The sequence below is a fragment of the Lampris incognitus genome, chromosome 8 (genome assembly GCF_029633865.1).
Source record: "Lampris incognitus isolate fLamInc1 chromosome 8, fLamInc1.hap2, whole genome shotgun sequence".
Taxonomy (NCBI): Eukaryota; Metazoa; Chordata; class Actinopteri; order Lampriformes; family Lampridae; genus Lampris; species Lampris incognitus.
The window spans coordinates 31707362-31735335 of record NC_079218.1 but is presented as its reverse complement, the minus strand read 5'-3'; the positions used below and the strand labels follow the sequence as shown (position 1 = coordinate 31735335).

The window sequence follows — 27974 nt, the reverse complement described above, 5'->3', positions numbered from 1 at the left end:
AAAGGTTTTTACATTAGAGCGCAAGAGGGAGAGAGGGAAACTTGCAGAAATGTTGGGATTTTTTTCCAGCTTTCATTTAACGTAAAGTATGTAATTATTATTGTTGGTATTGTTGCATCAAAATTTTAACAGCATATGAATGCTTCCCTCAGTAAATGCAACAGACCTGCGTGTGCCACCATGCTATGGATAGATAAGTAGAATGGGTGCGTGCGTGCGTACGTGCATGTGTGTGTGTGTGCACACGTATGTGTGAATTTAATCTAAATTGATGACATAAATGTGCCTCATTATTGACCATAACTAACTTCTTTATTCTCTTTTATGGCTTTTCAGGGGTTGCCAGAAAAATCGAAGGCTGGAGCAGAAGGGGCAGTGCGGGGCCAGCAAGTCTATTGTAGAGGGCATGGCTGGAGACAGGACAAATGCTGACGGTTCCCTGGTCAGAAATAACGATGAAAAAGGTACTTCTATTAGATTTTACTGCTAAGACATTAGAGTCACCTTCTCATCCAAACAGTGAATCGGTAGCAATATTTTTGGCATAATAATAATAATAATAATTACATTTATATAGCGCTTTTCTAGACACCCAAATCACTTCACATTGAAGGGGGGTAACTCCCCTCAACCATCAAGAATGTGTAGCACACACCTGGGTGATGCACGGCAGCCATTTTGCGCTAGAACGTTTACCACACATCAGCTTGAGGTGGAGAGGGAGGAATAACTGAGCCAGTTACATGGGGGGATGATTAGGTGGCCAGATGGAGAGCCAAGTTGGAAATTTTGCCAGTATACCAGGGAACCCCCGACTCTTTGAGATGTCCTGATCTGGCCAATTGTGAGCAATGTTACAAAGATAACTTTTGGCCTTACTCTGAATCATAACTCTGAATACTTAGTTTCTGACGTCTAGGTAGCCGAAAGAATTAAGGCAAGGTCCATACAGAAAGTGATTAGTACGTAGTAGTGAGTAAATAAGGACCGTGGTTTACTCTTCTTACTGATTTCATGTTGCAGGAGCCCATCTTTTCTGCTTAAAGGCCATACCTACACCCTCCAGTTTTAGACACACCTTACATTCAGTATTTTAAGGTGGAGTCTGGTTATATTCAGAGCAGCAGTGTGGCTGGCTAGCACAGTTCAAAATCATATTTACCTTCTTCTTGGAGTACTTTTATACTCGTACTTTTATATTTAACAATCGTCCAGAGTGGCTTGATGTGATACTAAAGAACACAGACATGTTCGTAAATGTATTGGATGCTACAGGAGTGGCAATTGTGTTCTTCAGGTTATATGGTGGTCCATATAACATCATCATTACTTGCATGAAGAACTTGACCCAGTCCTTATATCATTTCACCAAGTAAATGACATGCCTGAGGAAACCATTTATGGCATATGGTGCATATACCAAAGTTTACACAAGTTAGCAGAAGGGGACGTGGCATGTCATATAGGAACTTAAGTTTAATCTTCTGTCGGTCTCATTTTGAATCTCTGAATTGAGTGCCAGTTAAATACTTCAAATTGGAATATATTCAAATCACTTAAAGTGCAACGACTCACTTATTCTGGTTTCCTCTATTTTCTGCTTACAGACAACTGGATTCCTGGCAGTGGCAGTACTGAGACAGACCCACATAGTGACACACAAATTCCAGGGCGCAACCTGCTCAGCCAGTCCACTGCCCACACTGACTTACATAGCTCACACACACTGCACAGCACCTCAAACACAAAGCAAAACTCCTCACACACACCACACAGAACCTCACACACATGCTCCAGCAGCAACAGCCAGACCAGCACAAGAAACAGCGACTCGGTACGACACTTTGCTTTCTCCTTGTAATTCTCCCCATGGTCCTTTGCTTGGCTGAAACCTTGGCTGCTAGAACTGAGGTCTGTCTCTTCAGCAGGGATACTTCTAGAAAGTTGTAGTTTTATAACTTTGAGAATATTAGTAGGCTGTTGTTAACCAGGCTAAATATTTATGTTCTATTACTTCAAAATATATCTTATTTAATATTTATCTAGAGGATGGAAAGTTAAATCCTGTTGAATGTGACCTCAGTGTATATGTCAAGCTTCATGCCCTGTGTGCTAGTTTCTGGACCAGATTGTGATGTGTTTGAAACTGTTGCTGCAATTTCTTTCTTTTGTACCAGCTTGGTCTTCCTATCTATGGCACCGTCTCTCTGTGTCATGTTTGAAAACAACCCCACTTCTGCCCTCTGCTAATCTGCCAGTACCACCCAACCATCAATATCCTCTGTCCATTCCTCTTTCCCTCCCTTCCTCCTTATGCCCCTCGTCTCCATTCATCTGACCCACAACCCCGATGACTCTTTTTGGCTTGACTCTCCGGCCAATGGTGATGATGCTGATGCTGACACCGATGGTGGTGGACAACAGATGAGTCCCAGAATGAAGAGGAAGAGCTGTGAGGATGATGAAGAGGGTCATCTGGTTTATCACACAGGCCTCATTTTGAAAGAAAGATGTATTCAAAACTAACCTCTGTCTTTCTCTTCTATTATGTCTCTGTGGTAGCTGATAACACCAAGATTAGGCTAATGGCACATTCACACAACCAGAGCCCCTAAAACCAATCATGTTCTACTGCTTGAGAAACCTCCCCAATGTGAAAACATTGTCACCTCATTTTTTTAGTAAGGCAGTTGAACCAAGGTGACCGCTGCTGACCTTAAAAGGGATAATCAGTGAATAATCATGCACAAGTGTTTCTGTATGTCCTACCTATTGCTACAAACCCACAAACTTTACAGCTAGAGATTAGCTTGCTCATAGAGATTTCATTGCTAACAGTGAGAGCAGAGTTAGCTGGTGATGATCATTAGCATTGGTCATCTGCTGAAGTGATTGGTCTTATGTTCTGCACTGATGCCTTATGTATAAACATTAGCAATTTTTTTGTCTCATAATAAGCAATATTTTTGTTTGTTTTTACTTTATGACCGAATCCACTTAGTTTGGAAAGTCTGGTCAAAAATTGAAATTTTCTCTGTCGTAAAGCTTGGGAAAATGTCTGGAGAATTATCGTTCAGTTCAGATGCCTATATATCACATTCTATGTGGCTGTCAACCACCTAGCATTGATAGATAGTATTTGTTGTAGTTGAGAATGATTTTCAGACACAGCAGCTCATATCTCCCACTATGAGCAAACATCATCTGGACACTAACCAAAATATTCAAATCCAGTCCATAAATTAAGATCTTGAAATTGTATGAAATTTCTGTATGACAAATAAAAACTAAATTTAATTTTTTTTCCCAAAACATTCCATTGTCTCATTAATTCTGCAAATAGAGTGTATCTAATGTCAGGCTAGGCTAGTCTTAAAGCTGCAGTAGGCAACATAAACATTCAGATATAAAACCTTCTGCCTCTCTCTCTCTCTCTGCTGCCTCGTATCACACCACTAAGCCCCTCCCATCAAATGACCCCTGTATCACTCTTCAACCCCTTTACACTCGCGTACAACCAGGAAATGTCAAACCGAGACTCATCAAGCTTGTATTGTAGTTGATGTAAAAAAAAAAATTAGCGCCTCTCTTAGTTACACTAATATTGTTCACATGAAGCAGCCATTTCGAGTTGGTCTTTTTGATTTTTAGGATTAGAGTTACAACCACAAGCGACCGGCGGGGCAGGGCAGACGCGAATTGATCACGTACATGCGCTTCTGCGTTTGTGGAACAGCCAATAGGAATGCCCTTCCTCTGAACTGGCCCGTGATTGGCTAAAATCTTCCGCCCCAGGCTAGATTTTCTAGCAGGGATGGTCAACATGATCCAGAAAGGGACAGTGTGGGTGCAGGTCTTTGTTCCAACCAAGCAGTTACACACCTGATTCTATTAGTCAACCAATAGTCTTTGCTAGGAACCTTGATTTGTAGACTCAGGTGTTTAACTGCTGGTTGTAACAGAGACCTGCACCCACACCGGCGCTTTCTGGGTCATGTTGCCCATCCCTGTGCCTGAATGCAGGCCTGAATACAGAGGCAAGAGGAGGTGCAGAAGTCTAGTTTACTCTCAGGCCACTTGAATTACAATATGGAATTTTTGCCCAATGACGCCACACACAAAAAAAACAACAACAAAAAAGCCTACCCCAGCTTTAATAATAGTCCTGTTGTCTAATATACACTAACACCTTTACCTGTCTGTCCTGTCTGTCTGTCTCAGATGAGGTGGTCTGTACACTGGGAGAAGGAGCCTTTGGAAAGGTCGTGGAATGCATTGACAGGGACAAGTAAGTTAACTGACTGATCCTTGAATCCCTTACTGCAGGGCGCTTTTCTTTGTTTGGATTCTGAAGAGCTAGCTCTACTGTTACTTACTAGTACTTCTTTCAGCTGCTCCTGTTAGATGTCGCCACAGTGGATCATCGGTTTCCATCTCTTCCTGCCCCATGCATCTTCCTCTGGCACGCCAGTCACCTGCATGTCCTCTCTCACCACATCCATACACCTCCTTTTTTCCTCTTCCCTGGCATCTCCATATTCAGCATTCTTCTCCCAATATACCCAGCATCTCTCCTCTGCACATGTACAAACAATCTCAATCTTGCCTCTCTTGCTTTGTCTCCAAACCGTCAAACCTGAGCTGTCCCTCTAATATACTTGTTCTGAATCTCATCCTTCTTTGTCACGCCCACTGAAAATCTTAACATCTTCAACTCTGCAACCGCCAGCTCTGCCTCCTGTCTTTTTGTCAGTGCCACTGTTGCCAAACAACATAACATAGCTGGTCTCACTACCATCTTGTAAACCTTCACTTTCACTCTTGCTGGTACCATTCTGTCACAAATCACTCTTGACACTCTTCTCCAACCACTGTGCAGGGTGCTACCTGCACTCTCTTCTTCACCTCTCTTCCACACTCCCCATTACCTTGGACAGTTGATCCCAAGTATTTAAACTCATACACCTTCGTCACTTCTACTTCTTGCATCCTCACCATTCTGCCGTCCTCCTTCTCATTCACACATATGTATTCCATCTGCTCCTACTGACTTTCATTCCTCTTCTCTCCAGTGCATACGTCCACTGTTGTAACCGTGTGAGAAGACTCCTCCTGCCAGCGTCTTCGGCATCTCGCGTGAAGGTCTCCACTATCTAAATAAGTTAGGTCTTAATACTGGATCGATAGATTACTCAATCAATCAGATTTTGATGTGTAGCGGATGGGCGTATTCTTTTATACTTGCCCAACGTAATAGGGCATCCGCTGCATACACCTTACGTGACCGATTGTTCAGCCAATCAACAGCAGCGCTAGGTCTGCGGTTGAAACTGTTGTGGTTGCATTCCGTTGTGTTATGGCTCGCCCACCCCGCGCCGTGGCCCGCCCACCCCGCGCCGGCAGCCGGGCTTAGTCATCAGGGCTGGGCTTAAGTTTGGTGGCCTCCCACGCGCCCGTGGTCAGTTCGTCTTGTAACCTCCTTGCAGTAGCGGTTATTCTCCCCGCACGGTCCTTTTGTCTCCGAACTCACCCCAGCCCTTGGTTCATGTTTTTCCCTTGCAAAGTTTCCCCGTGGAGGTATCCTGTCGTGTTCCCGTTTGAATTACCTGCGAGTTTTTCCCCTTGGACTTTCCGTTTTTTGCTTGTCGCTCATTGCCTTCCGATGTTTGACTATTTGTGCGCGTAACGAATAAAGTACGCCAGTTTTCGGCTAACCCCATCTCTGTCTGGTGTTGTGCGCTTGGGGTCTTCCACAAACCCTAACAGTACGAACTGACCATGACGACCCCAGCCGACACAGAGAGTGTACCGGCCAGCCCGCTTCGAGCGGCTCTCATCGGACAGATCCAACTGACTAACTCGCACACCCAGCAGCTAGAGGCGGCCTCCGCCGCGGTGAGAGATCTTCAGACTCGGGTCCCGCCCCTCCAGGCCTGTGTGGGTAACCTAACGAGGCAGCAGGCGGCGTTGGCGAGCCAACAAGTAGAGATCCTGCGGCAGTTGCAAACCATCACGGCGGCTCTCACCATGCGGCCGCCGGGCCAGCCTGCCCCTGGAGTCGTGGGTAACCCGCCCCCTGGGCCCGCGGCCCCGGTTAGCCATGTGGGGCTCAACCCAATCCCCCGGGAGCCCTGCCTCTCCAGCCCACGACCGTTTGATGGCGACTTTGAGAACTGTTAGGGTTTGTGGAAGACCCCAAGTGCACGACACCAGACAGAGATGGGGTTAGCCGAAAACTGGCGTACTTTATTCGTTACGCGTACAAATAGTCAAACATCGGAAGGCAATGAGCGACAAGGAAAAATGGAAAGTCCAAGGGGAAAAACTCGCGGGTAATCCAAACGGGAACACGGCAGGATACTTCCACGGGGAAACTTTGCAAGGGAAAAACATGAACCAAGGGCTGGGGTGAGTTCGGAGACAAAAGGACCGTGCGGGGAGGTTACAAGACGAACTGACAATGGGCGCGTGGGAGGCCACCAAACTTAAGCCCAGCCCTGATGACTAAGCCCGGCCCTGACGAGCCGATTGGCTGCCGGCACGGGGTGGGCGGGCCACGGCGCGGGGTGGGCGAGCCATAACAAGTTGGTTGCTAATGCTAGTGTTTGTGTTTTTGATGTAGTTAGCTAAGGTAGCTAGCCGTGAAAGAGAATAATGTCCCAAGGAGAACTCGTGTATGATGTGGGGGCAGATTTATTAGTCACACCGTTTTCAAGACGTATGTGCGGCATTTCACTTGTTTAGCTGTGACAGCCCCGGTTTCCACGGCATCTGTTGAAAGGACATTTTCAGCACTTAAAAGAATAAGAACGTATTCCGGGAATACAAGGGACAGACACGACTCACAGCATTGGCCTCCATTGCAAAATGACATTCTGATGGATTTAAAAGCCAAAGGAGCGCTCTATGTGATCGACCGTTTCATCCAGAAAGAAAGGAGAGTGGATTTTGTCTTCAAATAGACAACACTGGTGAGTCAAATGTTTTTGGGGTTTTTGTACAGCTAGTTTGATTGTTTTTATGCTCAGCGGCCCGGCTGGGATGTGTTTGTTGAGTTTCTTGATAGCATATTTATATGCCCAGCGGGATTACTTCCAGTAAGGCTGTACGTTACACCATAAAGCCACACGATGTCGTTGTTGTGAAAGTGAAAAGTCAAATAACTTGATGATGGTGATGATTGTGATGATAACCACTTTTGCGACTAAAACATTGTAGCATGGTGATATGATGGCTGTCTTTGGGTAATTATGAGGAGGTGACATCTCACCAAAGGCCTAGGTCTGAAATGCATGGTCCGCTACTGATTCTGCAATGGTTGCTCAGCCGTCTCGCAACTCCTCACTACCACCCAGTGCCTGTCTTAACTCCTCCCTGAACGCCACACAACAGTCTTCCTTCTTCAACTTCTGCCATTTGATCCTTGGCTCTGCCTTAACTCTCTTCCTCTTCTTGGTCTCTAAAGTCATCCTACAGACCACCATCCGATGCTGCCTGACTATGTTCTCCTCTGTCACCACCTTAGAGTCTCCAATACCTTTCTGATCGTGTCTCTTACATAAGATATAGTCCACCTGTGTGCACTTGCCTCCGCTCTTATATGTCACCCTGTATATCTCCCTCTTCGTGAAATATGTATTCACCCCAGCCATTTCCATGCTTTTCGCAAAATCCATCACCATCTGTCCTTCCACATTCCTTTCCTTGACACCATACCTGCCCATCACCTCCTCATCACCTCTGTTCCCTTCAACTTGCCCATTGAAGTCTGCTCCAATCACTACTTTCTCCTTGGAGTACACTGTCCACCACTTCATCCAACTCACTCCAACATTCAGAGTTCCACACTCTTACCCTTCCTCCTCTCCCACTGCCTCTAGACATGCCTTCCCCATCTCCTTCTCCTTCGCCCAACAGTAGCATAGTTTCCCCGGCACCCTGCTGGCTAACAGTACCAGTGGTGGTCATTGGTAACCCAGGCCTCGACTGATCTAGTATGGAAATCTGATTTATAATCCGCATATTTGATTTGGCAAAGGTTTTATGCCAGATGCCTTTCCTGACACAACCCTCCCGAGCTTGGGACCTGCACTAAGAATGCACTGGCTTGTGCATCCTCAGTGGCTGGGTTTCTCTGAAGAGCTAGCCCTATTGTTCACATTCTCATATTCACTTGTAATTATTCTCAATGACAAGGTCAGTCTGTGACTGGTAGGAAAAGTCAGGCCAATGCTAATGATTTGAACATCACAACAACAGGACCTGAGGACAAACTCTTTGGCTCCCTGCTCATCGTGGTTTTTTTCAAAATTTACCGCAATCTCCATTCCCAAATTGTCTTTAAATGACCTCAGGCCAAAATCAAAACAATTATATAATTAATTACTATTATATAATACTTATACATAATTAGCAAATAATATATAGGCAGTCCCAGATTACGATCAGTTCCATTTTTGAGTCTGTTCGTAAATCGACTTTGTATGTAAGTTGGAACAGTTACGTACAATTCACATCTAGCGTCAATTAGTCAAATGTTTGTCTTAGTATATGGTATATGTTTTACCTAAAACATCATAAATATAATAGTGCAGTAAAAATAATAACTGTAACTACTGTACAGTATTTATAATTGAGAGAAAGAATGTGAGTATAGGTATAAGAAACATTTCTTACATTTCAAACTCGCCACCTGCCACTGTCCCCGGAGTGGGTCACGACTGGCGGAGGTCCCCCGTTTTACGCCTCGCTCACCAGGTAAGTGAAAAAACAATAAGAGCATTTCACCTCTCTCCGATCGCTTTATTATTTCCACCTTGTTTCAATCATGATCGTTTTCCTTTTCTTTGATGCATCACCATCACTTGCATCAGATTTACACTGTGAAGCCATGATTGCGGGGGTAAACACATAAAAACTTTAGTCAAAACACAATGCACACAACAATGTTTACGCGATCCGACTTAAAATGGCAATTATGGCGTGGTCCCTCAGGCCGACGAACCGTCTAAAATGCACAGTTGTTTTCAGCTTTGCACAAAGTAGTCTGTCCATTCATTAGTACGAACCATTGTGTGTAATGTGATTTTTTAAAATAATAGGCTTTACAAGAGGTCAGTTCGTAAGTACGGGCATCCATAAGTCGACCATTCGCAACCCGGGGACTACCTGTAGTGTAAAAACTACAAACATTTACCTGATATGCTTTAGTACAAAGACATATTTTGTCTATTTTTGTATGCGTGGGCCTGTCTTTCTGCCTGCCTGTCTTTCTTGCTGGCTGTCTATGTCGCTGTCCAACTATATGTCTGTGTATCCAGGAATATTGACCATGTAGCTGTGAAAATAATGAAGAACCTCAAGCGATATCGTGAGGTGGCCATGTCTGAGATCAGGGTCCTGGAGGAGATCAACAGCCTGGACGATGAGAACATTTTGTGAGTGACAATAAGGCCTGTCAGGTTCCTACACTATCTAAGAATTAGATTAAATCATGAGCCATACATTGATCATGGGAATTAGAAATGTAGTGTCAAACTAAAGATTCTGTGCACTGTTAAAATTCTTGGAGATTTACTTAGATATGTAAACTATGTTATTGAAACGCTATACTAAACTGTATTCCCTATATATACAATATCTGAAAACCATACTAAACTATGATCCACATATTAAAGTGTAACATGCTTTAAGTCTCTGTCTGTGAAACCTTATTCAGTCCAGAAAGATTCAGATACAGGGGGGTGAACATAGAGGGACTGCCCTCTTTCACTGAGCTGATTTTAGTTTATTTATGAGCATCAGTTTTACAGTTCTCATATAAAAACAGTGTTGAACATGGAGATGGTCATGGAGAGAGACTACGGCGCTAGAGGGACTTTTCCAAATTGTTGTAAATGTAGGCCACCTGAAACAATAAAAACAAACGTTGTCAGCACATAAGTAAAGTGATGATAATTGTTTATATTCTTAGTATGTACAGCATGGGAATATTAACTCTGACCACTGTCTAAACAGGCAGGTTGTATTTAAGTGTCATTTTCCCACACCGCTTCCAGTGTTCACGTTTACAACGGCCTCACCCAGTACTGGTGTGGGAAGATGGCAGCGCGAATTCACGTTTGCGACAGCCTCACCCAGTACTGTCCATGCAGTGTCTTTGTCCACATCTGCGTTTAAGTTTTGCCTTTGTATGATGGCTGGGAGAACTTGGTCTGCTTCATGTTGTGGGCCCAGGGACCGTGGCCCTGCCTGGAGCTGCAACTGAGGCAGTAACACTGAGGGTGGTCTGACAGGACGCGGAAGTGGGGCAGGTTAAGCTAACTGCTAGCCCATGTAGACTGGCAGTTCCAATAACACTGAGGGCGGTCTGGCGGCAGCCTCACCTGGCGTTGACTGTGGTGTTTTTGGTGTCGTCATGTGGAGTGCGGGGAGGTGTGTCAAGGGTGTCTGGCTGGGAGAGGTGGTGCTGGATCGGCTGGGGAGGCCTGTTCTGCTTCTTCCGGTGGGCCCAAAGACCACGGCCCCTGTCTGGAGCTGCGCCCGAGGAGGAAGCACCGAGCGGGGCAGGTTAAGCTAACTGCCAGCCCATACAGACTGGCAGTCCCGACAGTCATCCTAACTGGTGTTCGTTCCCTTGGACAGTGATTGTCTTTTTTTTTTTAGTTTGTAGTTTGGATATGTGTGTTAGTTTAGATATCTGTGTTAGTAAGTGTGTTCTTTAAATTATTGTAGTTTTTGGATGTTTTTTTTTGTCTTTGTGTTGCACTGCTGGGGGAAATTATATTTCATATGAAACGACAAATAAAGTGTTCCTGATTCCTGTTTCTTCCTGATTCCTCAAGTCCTTAAACACCAATCAGCCAAAACATTAAAACCACTGACAGGTGAAGTGAAAAACATTGATTATCTTGTTACAATGGCACCTGTGGGTGACCTGTGTTACCTGTGGGTGGGGTATTTCAGGCAGCAAGTGAACAGTCAATTCTTGAAGTTGATGTGTTGGAAGAAGAAAAAAGGGCAAGCATAAGGGTCTGAATGACTTTGATAAGGGCCAATTGTGATAGCTAGACGACTGAGTCAGAACATCTCCAAAACAGCAGGTCTTGTGGGGTGTTCCCAGTATGCAGTGGTCAGTACCTACCAAAATTGGTCCAAGGAAGGGCAACTGGTGGACTGGTGATGGGGTCATGGGTTTCCAAGGCTCACTGATACGTGTAGGGAGTGAAGGCTAGTCCATCTGGTCTGATCCCACAGAAGAACTACTGTAGCTAAAATTGCTGAAAAAGTTAATGCTGGCTATGATTGACAGGTGTCAGAACACACAGTGCATCACAGCTTGCTGCGTCTGGGGCTGCGTAGCTGCAGACTGGTCAGTGTGCCCATGATGACCCCTGACCACCGCTGAAAGCACCTACAATGGGCACGTGAGCATCAGAACTGGACCATGGAGCAATGGAAGAAGTTGACCTGGTCTGATGGCTCACCTGGCCATCCATATGATGTAAAAGAAATATTTTACATCATGTGGACGGCCGGGTGCGTGTGCGTCGTTTACTTTGGGAAGAGATGGCACCAGGATGCATTATGGTAAGAAGACAAGCCAGCGGATGCAGTGTGATGCTCTGGACAATGTTCTGCTGGGAAACCTTGGGTCCTGGCATTCATATGGGTGTTACTTTGATACGAACAGCCTACCTAAACATTGTTGCAGACAAAGTACACCCCTTCATGGCAACGGTATTCCCTGATGGCAGTGGCCTCTTTCAGCAGGATGATGTACCCTGCCATGCTCCAAAAATCGTTCAGGAATGGTTTGAGGAACATGACAGAGAGTTCAAGGTGTTGCCTTGCCCCCAAATTCTCCAGATCTCAATCCGATTGAGCATATGTGGGATGTGCTGGATAAACAAGTCCAATCCATGGCAGATCCACCTTGCAATTTATAGGACTTAAAGGATCTGTTGCTAATATCTTGGTGCCAGATACCACAGGACATCTTCAGAGGTCTTCTGAAGTCCAGACCTTGATGGCTTAGAGCTATTTTGGCAGCATGAGGGGGACCTACACAATATTAAGCAGGTGGTTTTAATGTTTTGGCTGATTGGTGTATGCAGACACAGTTGAGAACCAATCCTGTGCATCCAATCACAAAAGTCGTGTTTATAAGACATGTGTAACCACAGCTTTTAAGCCAAGAAAAAAGAGCACAATTCAAACTGTGTTTTCAATACCTCTACATAACAAACCTTTATTCTCCTTTCCTCTTGTACACTTTTCTTCTCATCTTGTCCCTCCCTCTCCTGTCCTCTCAGTGCATGTGTGAGGATGTTGGACTGGTTTGATCACCATGGTCACATCTGTATTGTCTTTGAGCTTCTGGGTTTTAGCATCTTTGACTTCATGAGAGAGAACAGCTTTCTGCCCTTCAGCGTGGAACAGATCAGACACATGGCCTTCCAGATATTCAGAGCCATCTGCTGTGAGTTAACCATTCGTTTCCTACCTGGCTCATTTTCTGTTTTGGCTTATTGGTGATATCATCGGTCAGTTACAGAATGGAGTGTCGCCCATTGCTTTCTAATTATTGCTTTCAAAGTTCGCAACCATGCATAACTTCAGCAGAGATAACCCATTTATCAGAAATGTTGAATACAAGCCATTTTCACACAATAGCTAGAGGGACTGAAACGGAATATGTGTAACATTGAACTTAGCCACTGCTTTAAACACTAGTCCTGTGCAGCTCAATCTGTTTTGTGATTTCTTTCAGAAAAGCCCTATCAGACTTAATGTGATTGGTTCATAGCATGCACGTTATATAGTCCATACAGCTTGCTAACACAGCATGCTGACGCCACAATGTGCTGTACATAGCTTTGACAGCATGTCCGTACTATGAGGTACTTTACATACAAGTTTATACAACATGGGCAAACATAAAAGACACAGTCATGGTACCTGATGTTCAGAGCATCTGGTTTTTTTAGTCATCAGCATTGTAATTGTATGTGTGTGTGTGTGTGTGTGTGTGTGTGTGTGTGTGTGTGTGTGTGTGTGTGTGTGTCCATGTCCTTATATCCAGTCCTGCATCGTAACAAGCTGACTCACACTGACCTGAAGCCAGAGAACATCCTGTTTGTGTGTTCTGATTATGACATGGAGTACAACACTAAGAAGGTATAACTCACACACACAATAGTACGGTTTGAAAAGATAGTGGGTGGTGTTCAGTAATATTGCTATTTTTGTTTGAGAGGGAGACAGATGAGGAGAGACGGACCGAGACAAGGAAAGGAGTGAAGCAAGGACAAAAGAAATGGAGAAAGAAATTTCAAGGATGAAAAGACATGAAAGGAAAATAGAGAAGGAACAAAAGACAAGGGGAGAAAGAAAGAAATGATAAGTAATGGAAGAAAGAAATGAAAAGGTAAAGAAGAAAAAATACAACTGAGGAGGAAAGAAAGCAACCAACTAACTAACAAATGAGAAGCGAGGAAAAAATACTTTGAGAAGTAGCAAAGAAAAACAAATGAGAAACAAACAGAAAAAGAGAAAGGACTAACCACTCTGCACAGTTTGATTTCTACTCCATGCACAACTTGTGGAGTGTGTTATTGCATACATATGGAAATCTTAATGCTGAAACAATAAGCTTAAATTCCCTTACTGTACTGTCTTTCGTCAATGAAGTCCCTTCATAGCAAGCTAGCTGCAGCGGGAAATATTAACAGTGCTAATTATTATCTATTTTAAAAATTTATGAAAAGATAAGTGTCTTCTTTTCAGGTGAAGAACACGTTTTAGGTTGGGTTTTTTTTTTTTAAGTTTAGAGTATAGCTGTGGGGGTAATGCTCTGGGTCACATGGTACATTTTAAGTCAGTTAAAAGATGTAACATGTCTCTTAACAGAAGCGGGATGACATGACATTAAGAAGTCTGGATGTGAAGGTAGTGGATTTTGGCAGTGCCACGTTTGACCATGAACACCACACTTCTTTGGTGTCAACACGACAGTACAGGGCCCCAGAAGTCGTACTTGGTATGGACATACACACATGCAAACACACACACACACACACTTGTTAACCTTTGATATTTGTTTTTTTTGTTTTTTTTTGTTTTTTTTTTTGTTTTGGGGTTTTTTTTCATTTTCTGCTTGAAAAAAGTTTGTCTAGACAGAACCTGTTAACTGTTGTATAAAAGCCATAATACACTAGAGGGTGCTCTACACTACTACTATACTCTACATCACCATAAACAACACACTATGGGCATGTAGCAGAACTTCACATTCTATGCTTGTATAATGTCATGGGGTTCTATTTCAAAGTCCTCAAAAATTAGAAAAACACAGACATAGTCAAAAAATATGATGATGGTATGATTTAGTATGCTGGCCTCCCAAGGTGGAAACAGTGAAAATATTTACAAAAAAGTACAAATAGGGGCACCCGGGTAGTGTAGCGGTCTATTCTGTTGCCTACCAACACGGCGATCGCCAGTTCGAATCCCCGTGTTACCTCAGGCTTGGTCCGGCATCCCTACAGACACAATTGGCTGTGTCTGCGGGTGGGAAGCCGGATGTGCGCATGTGTCCTGGTCGCTGCACTAGCGTCTCCTCTGGTCAGTCGGGGCGCCTGTTCGGGGGGGCGGAGGAACTGGGAGGAATAGTGTGATCCTCCCACGTGCTACGTCCCCCTGGCAAAACTCCTCACTGTCAGGTGAAAAGAAGTGGCTGGCGACTCCACATGTATCAGAGGAGGCATGTGGTAGTCTGCAGGCCTCCCCGGATCGGCACAGGGGGTGGAGCAGTAACCAGGATGTCTCGTAAGAGTGGGGCAATTGGACGGGTGCAATTGGGGAGAAAAAGGAGGATTTTTTTTTAAGTACAAAAAGATGAAAAATAGAAAAACAAAATCCTCCAAAAAATGAATATCAAAAACAAGAAACATAATCATGCAGTTCATGTGACCATAAAAGTGTGTGCGAACATACTATTTAACAGTTACGCCCCTGTTTTGTCAACCAAACTCAAACTCGTTGATGGGAGATGGTGGAGTGCATATGCAATGCACTGCAATAAATGGTAAGTGAATAAAAAGTTTGTGTGATTGTTTGCATAAATGAAAATAGAACTACCAAGTACCCTTCGTTGTACTACTGAAACGGATAAAGAAAGCAGGGTAATAGTGAGGTTTTCTAACTACAAACCCCAATTCCAATGAAGTTGGGATGTTGCGTAAAACGTGAATAAAAACAGAATACAATGATTTGCAAATCCTTTTCGACCTATATTCAATTGAATACACTACAAAGACAAGATATTTAATATTCAAACTGATAAACTTTATTGTTTTTTGCAAATATTCACTCATTTTGAATTTGATGCCTGCAACTTGTTCCAAAGAAGCTGGGACAGGGGCAACAAAAGACTGGGAAAGTTGAGGAATGCTCAAAAACACCTGTTTGGAACATTCCACAGGTGAACAGGTTATCTGGAAACAGGTGAGTGTCATGATTGGGTATAAAAGGAGCATCCCCAAAAGGCTCAGCCATTCACAAGCAAGGATGGGGCAAGGTTCACCGCTTTGTGAACAACTGCGTGAGCAAATAGTCCAACAGTTTAAGAACAACGTTGCTCAACGTACAATTGCAAGGAATTTAGGGATTTCATCATCCACAGTCCATAATATCATCAAAAGATTCAGAGAATCCAGAGAAATCTCTGCACGTAAGCGGCAAGGCCGAAAACCAACACTGAATGCCCGTGACCTTCGACCCCTCAGGCGGCACTGCATTAAAAACCGACATCATTCTGTAAAGGATATTACCACGTGGGCTCAGGAACACTTGGGAAAACCATCGTCAGTTAACACAGTTCGTCGCTACATCTACAAGTGCAAGTTAAAACTCTCCCATGCAAAGCGAAAGCCATATATCAACAACACCCAGAAACGCCGCCGGCTTCTCTGGGCCCGAGCTCATCTGAGATGGACTGACGCAAAGTGGAAAAGTGTGCTGTGGTCTGACAAGTCCACATTTCAAATTGTTTTTGGAAATCATGGACGTCGTGTCCTCCGGGCTAAAGAGGAAAAGGACCATCCAGATTGTTATCCGCGCAAAGTTCAAAAGCCAGCATCTGTGATGCTATGGGGGTGTGTTAGTGCCCATGGCATCATGGGTAGCTTGCACATCTGTGAAGGCACCATTAATGCTGAAAGGTACATACAGGTTTTTTTGCGGTTTTTGGAGCAACATATGCTGCCATCCAAGCGAGACGTCCCTGCTTATTTCAGCAAGACAATGCCAAGCCACATTCTGCACGTGTTACAACAGCGTGGCTTCGTAGTAAAAGAGTGCGGGTACTAGACTGGCCTGCCTGCAGTCCAGACCTGTCTCTCATTGAAAATGTGTGGCGCATTATGAAGCGCAAAATACGACAACGGAGGCCCTGGACTGTTAAGCCACAGAATCGTTCATCAAGCAAGAATGGAAAAGAATTTCACCTACAAAGCTTCAACAATTAGTGTCCTCAGTTCCCAAATGCTTATTGAGTGTTGTTAAAAGGAAAGGTGATGTAACACAATGGTAAACAGGCCCCTGTCCCAGCTTTTTTGGGAAGTGTTGCAGGCATCAAATTCAAAATGAGTGAATATTTGCAAAAAACAATAAAGTTCATCAGTTTGAATATTAAATATCTTGTCCTTACAGTGTATTCAATTGAATATAGGTCGAAAAGGATTTGCAAATCATTGTATTCTGTTTTTATTCACGTTTTACACAATGTCCCAACTTCATTGGAATTGAGGTTTGTACTTAGTGAGAATGGAAGGGAGTGGGAAATGTGTGGTGTGTGTGTGTGTGTGTGTGTGTGTGTGTGCACGTGCGCGCTATCTGCAGTCAGTGATGGAGCCATTCCGTCACACCATCCCTCTCCTCCCGGAGGTTGGTGATGTGTGGCGACCTGGAAAGGTAATCTGCCACCACATTGGCCTTGCCTGATCGGTGTCATATGCTGAACCTGAAGGACTGGAATGAGAGGTACAATCGGGTTAGGCGGCTATTGTAGTCCTTCATGAAGTTGATCCAAGTGAGAGCTCGGTGGTCAATTTCTGGATCAAACTCCCATCCAAGCAAGCAGTATTGCAGGCTCTCCAGCACCAACTTAATGGCCAGGCTCTCTTTTTCCACAGTGGAATACCTGGTCTCATGTGGCTGCAGTTTGCAGCTCAGGTACAGGATTGGATGTTCTTCTTCAGTGTTTCTTTGGGCCAGGACCGCTCAAAGGCCGACTGCAGATGCGTCCACCTGTACCAGAAATCTTCTGTTGAAGTCTGGACTCTTGAGGACAGGGGAATAACACAAGTAGGCTTTCAAACTGTTGAACTCTGTTTCACAGTCATCTGACCAGATTATTGGGTTCCTCTGGTCTTTTGCTGTATAGTGCTGTGAATGGGGCTGCAATAGTTGCAAACTGGGGAACAAACCATCTGTACGAGCCAGCCAATCCCAGGCAGTTTTGGATAGCTTCCACCTTATCCACTTGCGGATGCACTTCTCATCCCAGTTGGTAACCCAGGTACCGTGACTCCTGCTGTGCCCACTCACACTTGGAGAGATTGAGTGTCAACCCAGCCTTCTGGATCCTTCCCTGGATCAGTGATAGGTGTTGGACATGCTCCTTTCATTTGTTGCTGAAGATTATGATGTCATTAAGGTAAAGTGAGCTGCAGTTGCCACAACTCTGGAGGACTCTGTCCATCAGTCCCTGGAAGGTGGCTGGTGCTCCAGGCAGTCCAAATGGCATCATGATAAACTGGAAAAATCCAGCTGGTGTTCAGAACACTGTGTATGGCCAGCATTACTCCTCCAGTGGCATCTGCCAGTATGCCTTACACAGATCAAGGGTGGTGATGTACTTGGCAGCTTCGATCTTCTCCAGCAAGTCATCAATTCTTGGCATGGGGTAGGCATCCAAATTCCGAGATGGAATTGAGCTGCCTGAAATCAATGCATATCCAGAGAGAACCATCCTTCTTGAAGGTGATGGCCACTGAACTGCACCATTCTAAGGTGGAAGGCTCAATCACTCAACAAGCTTCAACATCCCCACCACTTCCTGCTGCAGCTTTTCCACCAACTGTTGTGGGACATGGTAGGGGCATTGGCTGATTAGTCATCCATCCTTTAGGCGAACAACATGCTTAATGAGGGTTGTTGTCCCTGTGCTGACAGCAAAGGGGGAAGAAATTTTATGGAAGACCTGGAGGAGCTGTGCAGCTTGCTCTGGTGCAAGATGTGCCAGCACAGGAATAACAGTCTTGGTTACGGTTTCCAGTCCCATCTCCACTTCATCTTCTATGTCCACTTCCCTCACCAGCAAAACCTTTCCTGGAGACTGGATTGCCTATTCCTTCCACTCTTTCAGTTGGTTCACATGGTAGGTCTGTTTTGGTTTCTTCTTTCATGGGTGATGGACCTCATAAGTGACCAGCCCCATCTTGCGTGTGATGATGTATGGCCCTTGCCATCTTGCCAAGAAGTTGCTGGTGGAAGAAAGGAGAAGCAACATGACATTTTGGCCTTTGGAACCTACAGTGCCAAGCCTGTTGGCCATACCAGATCATCTGGCTCTTCTGGACCTCACACAGGTTAACATCTGCTTCCCCCTGTTATCTTTCTCCCGATCCCTCAGCTTAAGCATAAACTGCACCACCCTTCTGTCACTCAGAGTGGTGGAAGGGGCCTCCCAGCCCTTTTGGAGCAGATCAAATGGCCCCTGTTCGTCCTCACCATATAGCAGCTCAAAGGGGGAGAAACCCATTGAAGCCAGGGGAACTTCTCGATAGGCGAAGAGCAAAAATGGCAGCCAGCGGTCCCATTCCACAAACTTCTGCAGCATCCTCTTCAGTGTCCAATTGAATCTTTCATCAAGACCGTCAGTCTGAGGATGGTATAGCGTGGTCTTGATTGCCGAGACGTCCAGTTGTTTATGGAAGAACTTCATCAGCCTGGAGGATAAGTTGGTCCCTTGGTCCATCAGAATCTTGTACCCCACTCCCCACTTTGAGAACAGCTGTACCAAGACATGCAGAACAGCGGTGGAAGCAGTGATGGTGCGCAGGGGAAGGGCCTCTGGTGAAAAGCAGTGTTGATCACCAGTACAGCTTTGGTGTATATGTGACTATGCCACCCATTTTTCCCAGAGGCCCAGGAAGTGGCTGCAGAAAAGCTTGGTGAGACTTGTGGGCAGTGCATGTTTTCTGACATGTGAGGCATATAGTGCAATATTTTTGAATGCCTGTGTACATGGAGGGCCAATGAAAGTGTGAACTGATGCGAAGATAGGTTTTGTGGCGGCCGAGGTGTCTGGCCCATGGAAGTGTGGATGCCAGGTGCATGACAATTTGTCTACAGCTAGCAGGCATTACAAGACGTCTGTGGTCATCATGAATGTGTGTGCGCGCGTGTGCGTGCATGCTACCCACAGTCATTGACAGCGCCGCTCTGTCACAAATGAATATTTTTCAACTTTTTTGTACAATGACAGATCTGGGCTGGAATCAGGCGTGTGATGTGTGGAGTCTGGGCTGTATCCTCATGGAGCTCTACCTAGGACTTGCCCTGTTCCAGGTGTGTACACACACACACTCATAAATAAATATATATTTGTTCTTCCATTAGAGATATGTTTAAAAATAGTTTGCAGTGTGGATTTGAGACCCCGACTTTTTGATCAACATTCTTATCTCTCAAATACCGACTTTACTGTGAAACCAAGAAAATGAGAAAAAGAGTGTTGCCTCTCTTGTCCTGATGTGTTTCAGACCCACAACAGCAAAGAACACCTTGCCATGATGGAGAGAGTCCTGGGCCCTATTCCCCCACATCTCCTCAGTAAAACAAGGTTATTAACAAGTACTGTAACTGTAATTCCCCCAATGCCCACCACCACATATGTCCAAAAATTTGACTGTAACCCTTCCACTCCAGTGTACTTAACAGGACTAGGTTGTTACTATTAGTTTCAACAAAACTAGATTTCAACTTTCGATTAAGCCGTTACTGCAACCTATCCCTTCTCACCTGCTTATTTAAACCATGTAATCCAACAGTTATAACCACACTCCACTCCTTACCAACTATAGCACCACCTCAAGGCTTATTGGTGTGTGTATGTGTTTCAGTAGGAAGCATCGGTATGTGCACAGGGAGCGTCTGGACTGGGAGGAGCACAGCTCATCTGGACATTACATCAGGAAACACTACAAACCTCTGAAGGTACAAACACAACTGCTGTTAAGGTGCAGCTGAGCATTTTAAATGTTCAGTATTAGAAGACTGTGATAGGGCGTCCAGGTAGCATAGTGGTCTATTCTGTTGCCTATCAACACAGGGATTGCCAGTTTGAATCCCCGTGTTACCTCCGGCTTGGTCGGGCATTCCCACAGACACAATTGGCCGTGTCTGCGGGTGGGAAGCCAGATGTGGGTGTGTGTCCTGGTCGCTGCACTGGCGCCTCCTCTGGTCGGTCGGGGTGCCTGTTTGGGGGGAAGAGGGAACTGGGGGGGTAGCATGATTCTCCCACGCACTACGTCCCCCTTGAGAAACTCCTCACTGTCAGGTGAAAAGAAGCGGCTGATGACTTCACATGTATCGAAGGAGGCATGTGGTAGTCTGCAGCCCTCCCCGGATGGGCAGAGGGGGTGGAGCAGTGACTGGGATGGCTCAGAAGAGTGGGGTAATTGGCCGCATACAATTTGGGAGAAAAAGGGGGGAAATTAAAAAAAAAAAAAGAAGAAGAAGAAGAAGTTTGTGGTTATGCCAGAGGAGCAGGTTATACCCAGGCGAATTTAAAGAGCAGCAGGTTTGGGAAAAGGAAATTAGGGTTCTAGATGAAAGGTTGTAAAGGTTAAGAATATTAAATTTTGCAGTGGAAAAATATGCCTATTGATATGTGAAGTGTGTGACACAATTTGAAGATGGTTTATTGGACTGTCTGCCAAATATCAATGAAATACCAAATATCAGTGAATGGTAGTAGTAATAGTATGAATCCAAGATGGCGGCGCGCTGGACGCAGCGGCTACTGTGGTTCCCTGTTCAGTGTCGTGTTTTCTTTGTTATTTATACGTTAGTTTTAAGTTTACTTACAAGTGTAGGTCATGCGCTCTCCTACAACCGTCAGGAACTTTTAAACCTCAGAGTGGATTACTCACTTCCCTCCACCATCACGGACAATTTCCCCATCGATATTATCCGCTCACTGGTCTCACAGTGGAAACGCAGGTTAGAGGCTCATCGCCTCTAATCTGCAACACACCTCACCTTCGTCATCATTTTGATATAGCCCAGACAATGTTCCGGTTATTCGTACCGGTCGTGTCCTGACGCTCTGCCTTTTCCTCCTTCTACTAGTTTCCCCTTCTCTCTCTATTCTCCCTTTAAATGGCGCCTCTTCCTCGGAGTCCTCTTTCTCCGAGGAGCTCTCTTTTTTTCTACTTCACTTATCTACCTTAGATCTAGCTCCTGTGTCTGGTCTAGGGTCGGATGCGCTTGGTATGGGTGCGGTTTCTATCTGGAATTTGCCGTCCGTAACGTTCAGTACGGGGTATAGCCCTGCTCTTGGCGGTCCCTGAGGTGCAGTAGGTTGGACGTTGGCGTCGTCAGTTTTTTTTAGGTAGACTATCTCCCTTCTGTTTTTTCTCCTCTGAATCTTTCATGCAATGGCTTATCCCCTGCCACATGATGGCATAGTTGTACAATCTTAATCTATCTTCCTCAGCCTTTCTCATGGCTTTGTTCCATTTACGTTGCGACATTAGACCGCACGTTTGTCTTTATTTACCGGCTTCTTCCCCACTCTCCTTACACTTCTTTTCCCGTTTCCACAGTATTTTACCCAGTGGTACCGCGTCTTCTAATTTTCCTCCCCCTCTTTTATGACTTCTTCTATCTTTGTCTGAACCTCAGCTTTCACTCTCTCTTTTTCTTTTCCACTGTCGTTTTTTCTTGCATTTATTATTATCTTCGTCAATACTTCTATTTGTTCCTGAAGTGATTTCCACTTCGGTTTTTCCGCCTCCTTTTCTTTCCTACAGTGGCTTGCAAAAGTATTCATACCCCTTGAACTTTTCCACATTTTGTCACGTTACGACCAGAAACATAAATATATTTTATTGGAATTTTATGTGAAAGACCAACACAAAGTGGCACACAATTGTGAAGTACAAAGAAAATCATACATGATTTCAAATTTTTTTTACAAATAAAAAACTGAAAAGTGCGGTGTGCAAAAGTATTCAGCCCCCTTTTCTCTGAGTGCAACCAATTGCCTTCAGAATTTGCCTGATGATTGCTGAATGATCGAATGTTGATTTAATGACTAAATAGAGTTAACTTGTGTGTAATCTAATCTCAGTACAAATACAGCTGTTCTGTGAAGGCCTCAGAGGTTTGTTAAGAGAATATTGGGGAGCAAACAGCATCATGAAGTCCAAGGAACACACCAGACAGGTCAGGGATAAAGTTGTGGAGAAGTTTAAAGCGGGGTTAGGCTATAAAAAGATTTCCCAAGCTTTGAACATCTCACGGAGCACTGTTCAATCCATCATCCGGAAATGGAAAGAGTATGGCACAACTGCAAACCTACCAAGACACGGCCGTCCACCTAAACTTACAGGCCGAACAAGGAGAGCACTGATCAGAGATGCACCCAAGAGGCCCATGGTGACTCTTGACAAACTGCAGAGATCCACAGCTCAGGCAGGGGAATCTGTCCACAGGACAACTATTGGTCGTGCACTGCACAAATCTGGCCTTTATGGATGAGTGGCAAGAAGAAAGCCATTGTTAAAAGAAAACCATAAGAAGTCCCATTTGCAGTTTGCCAGAAGCCATGTGGGGGACACAGCAAACATGTGGAAGAAGGTGCTCTGGTCAGATGAGACCAAAATTGAACTTTTTGGCCTAAATGCAAACGCTATGTGTGGCGGAAAACTAACACTGCACATCACTCTGAACACACCATCCCCACTGTCAAACATGGTGGTGGCAGCATCATGCTCTGGGGGTGCTTCTCTTCAGCAGGGACAGGGAAGATGGTCAGAGTTGATGGGAAGATGGATGGAGCCAAATACAGGGCAATCTTGGAAGAAAACCTGTTGGAGTCTGCAAAAGACTTGAGACTGGGGCGGAGGTTCACCTTCCAGCAGGACAACGACCCTAAACATAAAGCCAGGGCTACAATGGAATGGTTTAAAACAAAACATATTCATGTGTTAGAATGGCCCAGTCAAAGTCCAGACCTAAATCCAATTGAGAATCTGTGGCAAGATCTGAAAACTGCCGTTCACTTACGCTCTCCATCTAATCTGACTGAGCTTGAGCTGTTTTGCAAAGAAGAATGGGCAAAAATTTCAGTCTCTAGATGTGCAAAGCTGGTAGAGACATACCCCAAAAGATTTGCAGCTGTAATTGCAGCAAATGGCAGTTCCATGAAGTATTGGCTCAGGGGGCTGAATACTTTTGCACACCGCACTTTTCAGTATTTTGTTTGTAAAATTTTTTTAAAATCATGTATAATTTTCTTTCTACTTCACAATTGTGTGCCACTTTGTGTTGGTCTTTCACATAAAATTCCAATAAAATATATTTATGTTTGTGGTCGAAACGTGACTAAATGTGGAAAAGTTCAAGGGGTATGAATACTTTTGCAAGTCACTGTATCTTCCATTTTTCTCATTATGACTTATCACTGGGGACTCTAACCCCTTTTTAGCCCTTCTAGGCTTCCTAGTTTTTTTCTTTGGGGGTCCTCAATTCCCCGGGAGCGTTATCCCAGCCTTATCCTCACTCCCTCGTCAGGGGGTGAGTGGGTTTGCCACAACCTAGGAACTAATGGGGGACTCTAACCCCCTTTTTCTTTATCACTAGGGACTCTAACCCCTTTTTTCCGCAGGGATTCTAACCCTTTTTTTCTTTCCCTCTCTTTTTTTTTATTCCCCCCCCCCTTTCTTTTTTTTTTCTTTTTCTTGGTCTGCCCACTTCCCCTCCTTATGAGCTCATATCATTTTGGCATTTTGGTCAATATGCAGAGTTCGATAAAACAGGTTCTGCTTACCTTTTTATTGTAGGTCGACCTTGAGCTCTCAGAAAGTCAGCGGGCGGCCTTAATGTCCAATTCTAGATTTTTCTTCACATCCCGGACAAAGCCCCCATAAATTGTCGGGGTATCGTTTGCTATCCCCTCATCTGAGTCCGTTAATGTGAAGAAAAGACAGTCGAAACGTTTCTGGAGATAATTCCGCAGTTTATTATTTTGACAGATATCTGGAGACACAAACAGCCAATCCTCCCTATGTGTCTGTCTTTCTTTGTGTGTGAGCTTCTTTATATGCTAAACCTCCCTTGTTCATTCGTCACACATGGCCTTGAGCTTTCTTACCAACTTGTTTTACTTCTCTACAATATCCCTTCTGTCCGCATAACCCCCCCACCCCACCCCCTCTGTTAGCTATCCCCCTTTTGGGTAGGGAGAGTTCATCCTGTTTTGACATGTCGTGTCTACCTCGAGGGTCTCTCTGTTCCAGACTTCTTACCTTCTCTCACTGGCCTTGGTTACACAAGCATTACTATCTACGTGTAGCAAGTAATACAATTCACATAATGACATTTAGTTAACCCACCATCGTTTGATATATATGGTTTATGGTTCCAATAATATTTTAAGTATACACTGTCCTCTCAGAAAAGGCTGCAGAACTGCTGTCTGCTGATGTTTACAGAGACTTGGCTCAACAGCAACATAGCCGACTTGGCAGTCGAGCTAGCAGGCCGCACAGCCTTCCGTGCCGACAGGACAGCGGACTCAGGCAAGATCCGCGGAGGAGGTTTGAGTACTTAGTATGTCAATAACTCTTGGTGCAACAATATAAAGATCGTCGAAAGGCATTGCTCTGCTGATCTCGAGCTCCTTGTGATTCAGTGCAGGCCTTTTTACCTGCCCAGGGAGCTAACAGCCATTACCATTGCCGCTGTATACATCCCCCCACATGCTAATGCTAAGGTAGCACTTAAGCAGCTACAATGTGCCATCAGCAGACAACAGACCAAACACCCGGACAATGCCTTTATTATAGGTGGTGACTTTAATCAGGCTAACCTCAGGGCTGTATTGCCCAAATTCCATCAGCATGTCTCCTGCCCCACCAGGGGACAAAACACCCTGGACCATCTCTATACAAACATCAAGGACTCATACAAAGCTACTCCCTGCCCTCATCTGGGGCATTCTGACCACCTCTGCCTGTTCCTGGTCCCAGCCTACAAACCCCTAATAAAACAGATCAAGCCAGCAGTAAAGACAATCACTGTCCGGCCAGAAGGAGCAGTCTCTGAACTCCAGGACTGTTTTGAAAACACAGACTGGAGTATTTTTGCACATTCAGCTACCCATGGCTCCCATATAGACATTAATGAACAGACATCTGCCATACTAGCCTACATTAACTTTTGCAGTGAGAGTGTCACAACAAAAAAATTAGTCCGCACCTTTCCGAACCAGAAACCCTGGATAACCAGTGAGGTCCGGCAGCTGCTGAAAGTCCGGGATGCAGCATTCAAGTCAGGTAACTGTGAGGCCTACAGCGCAGCCAGATCCAACCTCAAAAAGGGCATCAGAACAGCCAAACATAAATATTCCCTACGAATAGAGAACCACTTTCACTATAACTCTGATACTCGGCGAATGTGGCATGGCATTCAATCTATCACAGACTACAGAAGCTCTAATCGCAGTCCCGCTGTCCATGTTGCCTCCCTGCCAGACAAGCTAAATCATTTCTATGCCCGCTTTGACAAGGACAATACTGACCCAGCCACAAAAATCCCCAGCCACCCAGAAAACCAGGTGCTCACTCTATCAGTCGCAGAGGTCAGAGAATCACTGCACAGAGTGAACACACGGAAGGCTGCCGGGCCAGACGGCATACCGGGTTGGGTCTACCGGGAATGTGCCGACCAGCTGGCTGAGGTCTTCACACCTGTATTTAACCTCTCACTGTCCCAATCTAAAGTCCCGGCATGCTTTAAGACCACCTCTATCATTCCTGTCTCCAAGAAACCAACATCCACATGTCTGAATGACTACCGACCCATAGCACTCACCCCCATTGCCATGAAGTGCTTTGAACGACTGGTTCTGGCTCACATCAAAAACATTATCCCCCACATTCGACCCACATCAGTTCGCCTACCGTCCCAAAAGGTCTACTGAGGATGCCATTGCCACTGCCCTACACATTGCTCTGACCCACCTTGAACTTAACAACACATACATCTGGATGCTGTTTATAGATTACAGCTCTGCCTTCAACACTATCATCTCCGCAAAACTAACCATCAAACTCCTCTCCCTTGGCCTCAACCCCTCCCTCTGTAACTGGATCCTGGACTTCCTGACCAACCCTGACCAATAGACCTCAGTCTGTTAGGTTAGGTGACCACACCTCCTCCACCCTGACCCTCAGCACAGGTGCCCCTCAAGGCTGTGTTCTGAGCCCCCTCCTTCTCTCCCTCTTCACCCACGACTGCCTGCCAACTCAACCCTCAAATGTTATAGTTAAGTTTGCAGATGACACCACAGTCATTGGCCGTATCACCAACAATGACGAGATGGCCTACAGAGACGAGATTGAGCACCTCACATCATGGTGTACTACCAACAATCTTGTCCTTAATGTGCAGAAGACGAAGGAGCTGATTGTGGACTTCAGGAGGACTACAAGCTGCAGCCACTCCCCCATACACATCAATGGGGTGGAAGTGGAGCGTGTTTCCAGCTTTAAATTCCTTGGAGTCCACATCAGCGAGGATTTTTCGTGGACATTAAACACCCATGCCCTTGCGAAAAAGGCCCAACAACGCCTGCATTTCCTGAGGAGGCTGAGGAACGCCTGTCTACCCCCCAAAATTCTCACCAACTTCTATCACTGCACCATAGAGAGCATCCTGACCATCTGCATCTCAGTGTGGTACGGCAACTGCACCTCAGTAGACCAGAAAGCTCTGCAGCGGATCGTCAAGGCAGCCCAGCATATCACCGGTACCCAGCTCCCAGCCATAAAAGACATTTATCACAAACGCTGCCTTCGAAGGGGTCTGAGCATCAGCAGAGATCCCACCCACCCCAACCATGGACTGTTCTCCCCCCTGCGCTCTGGGAGGCGCTACAGGAGCCTCAGAGCCCGCACAACCAGGCTCAAAAACAGCTTCTTTCCACAAGCTGTTGCCCACCTGAACCTGGCTACCCACTGAATGTCTGTAGATATTTTAAATATTTTGTACTCCAGCTTTTTTTTTCTCTTTTTTTTTTACCTTATTTTTAGCTTTTGGTCCTCGTGTGTATATCTTATACTGTGTTTGCTGTGTTTCTCTGTGTCTGTCTTGCACTGTTTGGTGAAGCCATTTTTAACATGTGCCTGCACATTGTTTTTAATGACAATAAAATTGAATTGAATTGAATTGAATTAATAGTTGTAGTAGTTGTAGTAGTATTTTTGACAGTAGAAGTAATAGTGTTAGAAAGAGTTCTAGTTGTAGAAGTCATTGAAGTAGTAGTAGCAGTAAAATTAACAGTTGTAAATTTACTAGGAGTACCTCAGTATTAGCAGTTGCAGTACTAGTAGTAGCAGGAAGTAATTATTCATAGTATTAGAAGCCTTCACTTTGTTAATTTGTTATTTTTCAAAATAAGGTTAACTGTGGAAAAACCCCAAGATAAGCCCAGAGTGACTAACTACCCCCCCCCTTCCTCTGTACAGCTGTATATGCAGAGTAAAAGCATGGAGCACCAGCAGCTCTTTGACCTGATTGGCAGCATGATGGAGTATGATGTCACCAGGCGCATCACCCTGGAAGAAGCTCTTTGGCACCCCTTCTTCAGCCCACTCAGGAAGCAGAGACGCACATGA

The 27974-nt window shown here is 45.0% G+C and overlaps 1 protein-coding gene across 1 annotated transcript; it reads left to right on the top strand.

The window, feature by feature from the left end:
• Positions 1 to 27974, top strand: LOC130116871 (dual specificity protein kinase CLK4-like). Its single transcript, XM_056284956.1, has 13 exons — positions 1 to 86; positions 337 to 464; positions 1608 to 1834; positions 2425 to 2512; positions 4222 to 4288; positions 9321 to 9437; positions 12315 to 12481; positions 13085 to 13179; positions 13912 to 14041; positions 19553 to 19635; positions 19830 to 19909; positions 20193 to 20283; positions 27825 to 27974. The coding sequence occupies exons 2-13, from the start codon at positions 407 to 409 to the stop codon at positions 27972 to 27974; spliced, it is 1353 nt and encodes a 450-aa protein (XP_056140931.1). The 5' UTR covers positions 1 to 86; positions 337 to 406.

Bases quoted from the DNA above. Each gene is read 5' to 3' on its own strand.
- LOC130116871 (XM_056284956.1), top strand. From the start codon at position 407: ATGGCTGGAGACAGGACAAATGCTGACGGTTCCCTGGTCAGAAATAAC. The intron at 2,513-4,221 runs GTATTCAAAACT...TGTCTGTCTCAG, and splicing joins CCTCATTTTGAAAGAAAGAT to ATGAGGTGGTCTGTACACTG. The intron at 13,180-13,911 runs GTATAACTCACA...GTCTCTTAACAG, and splicing joins TGGAGTACAACACTAAGAAG to AAGCGGGATGACATGACATT.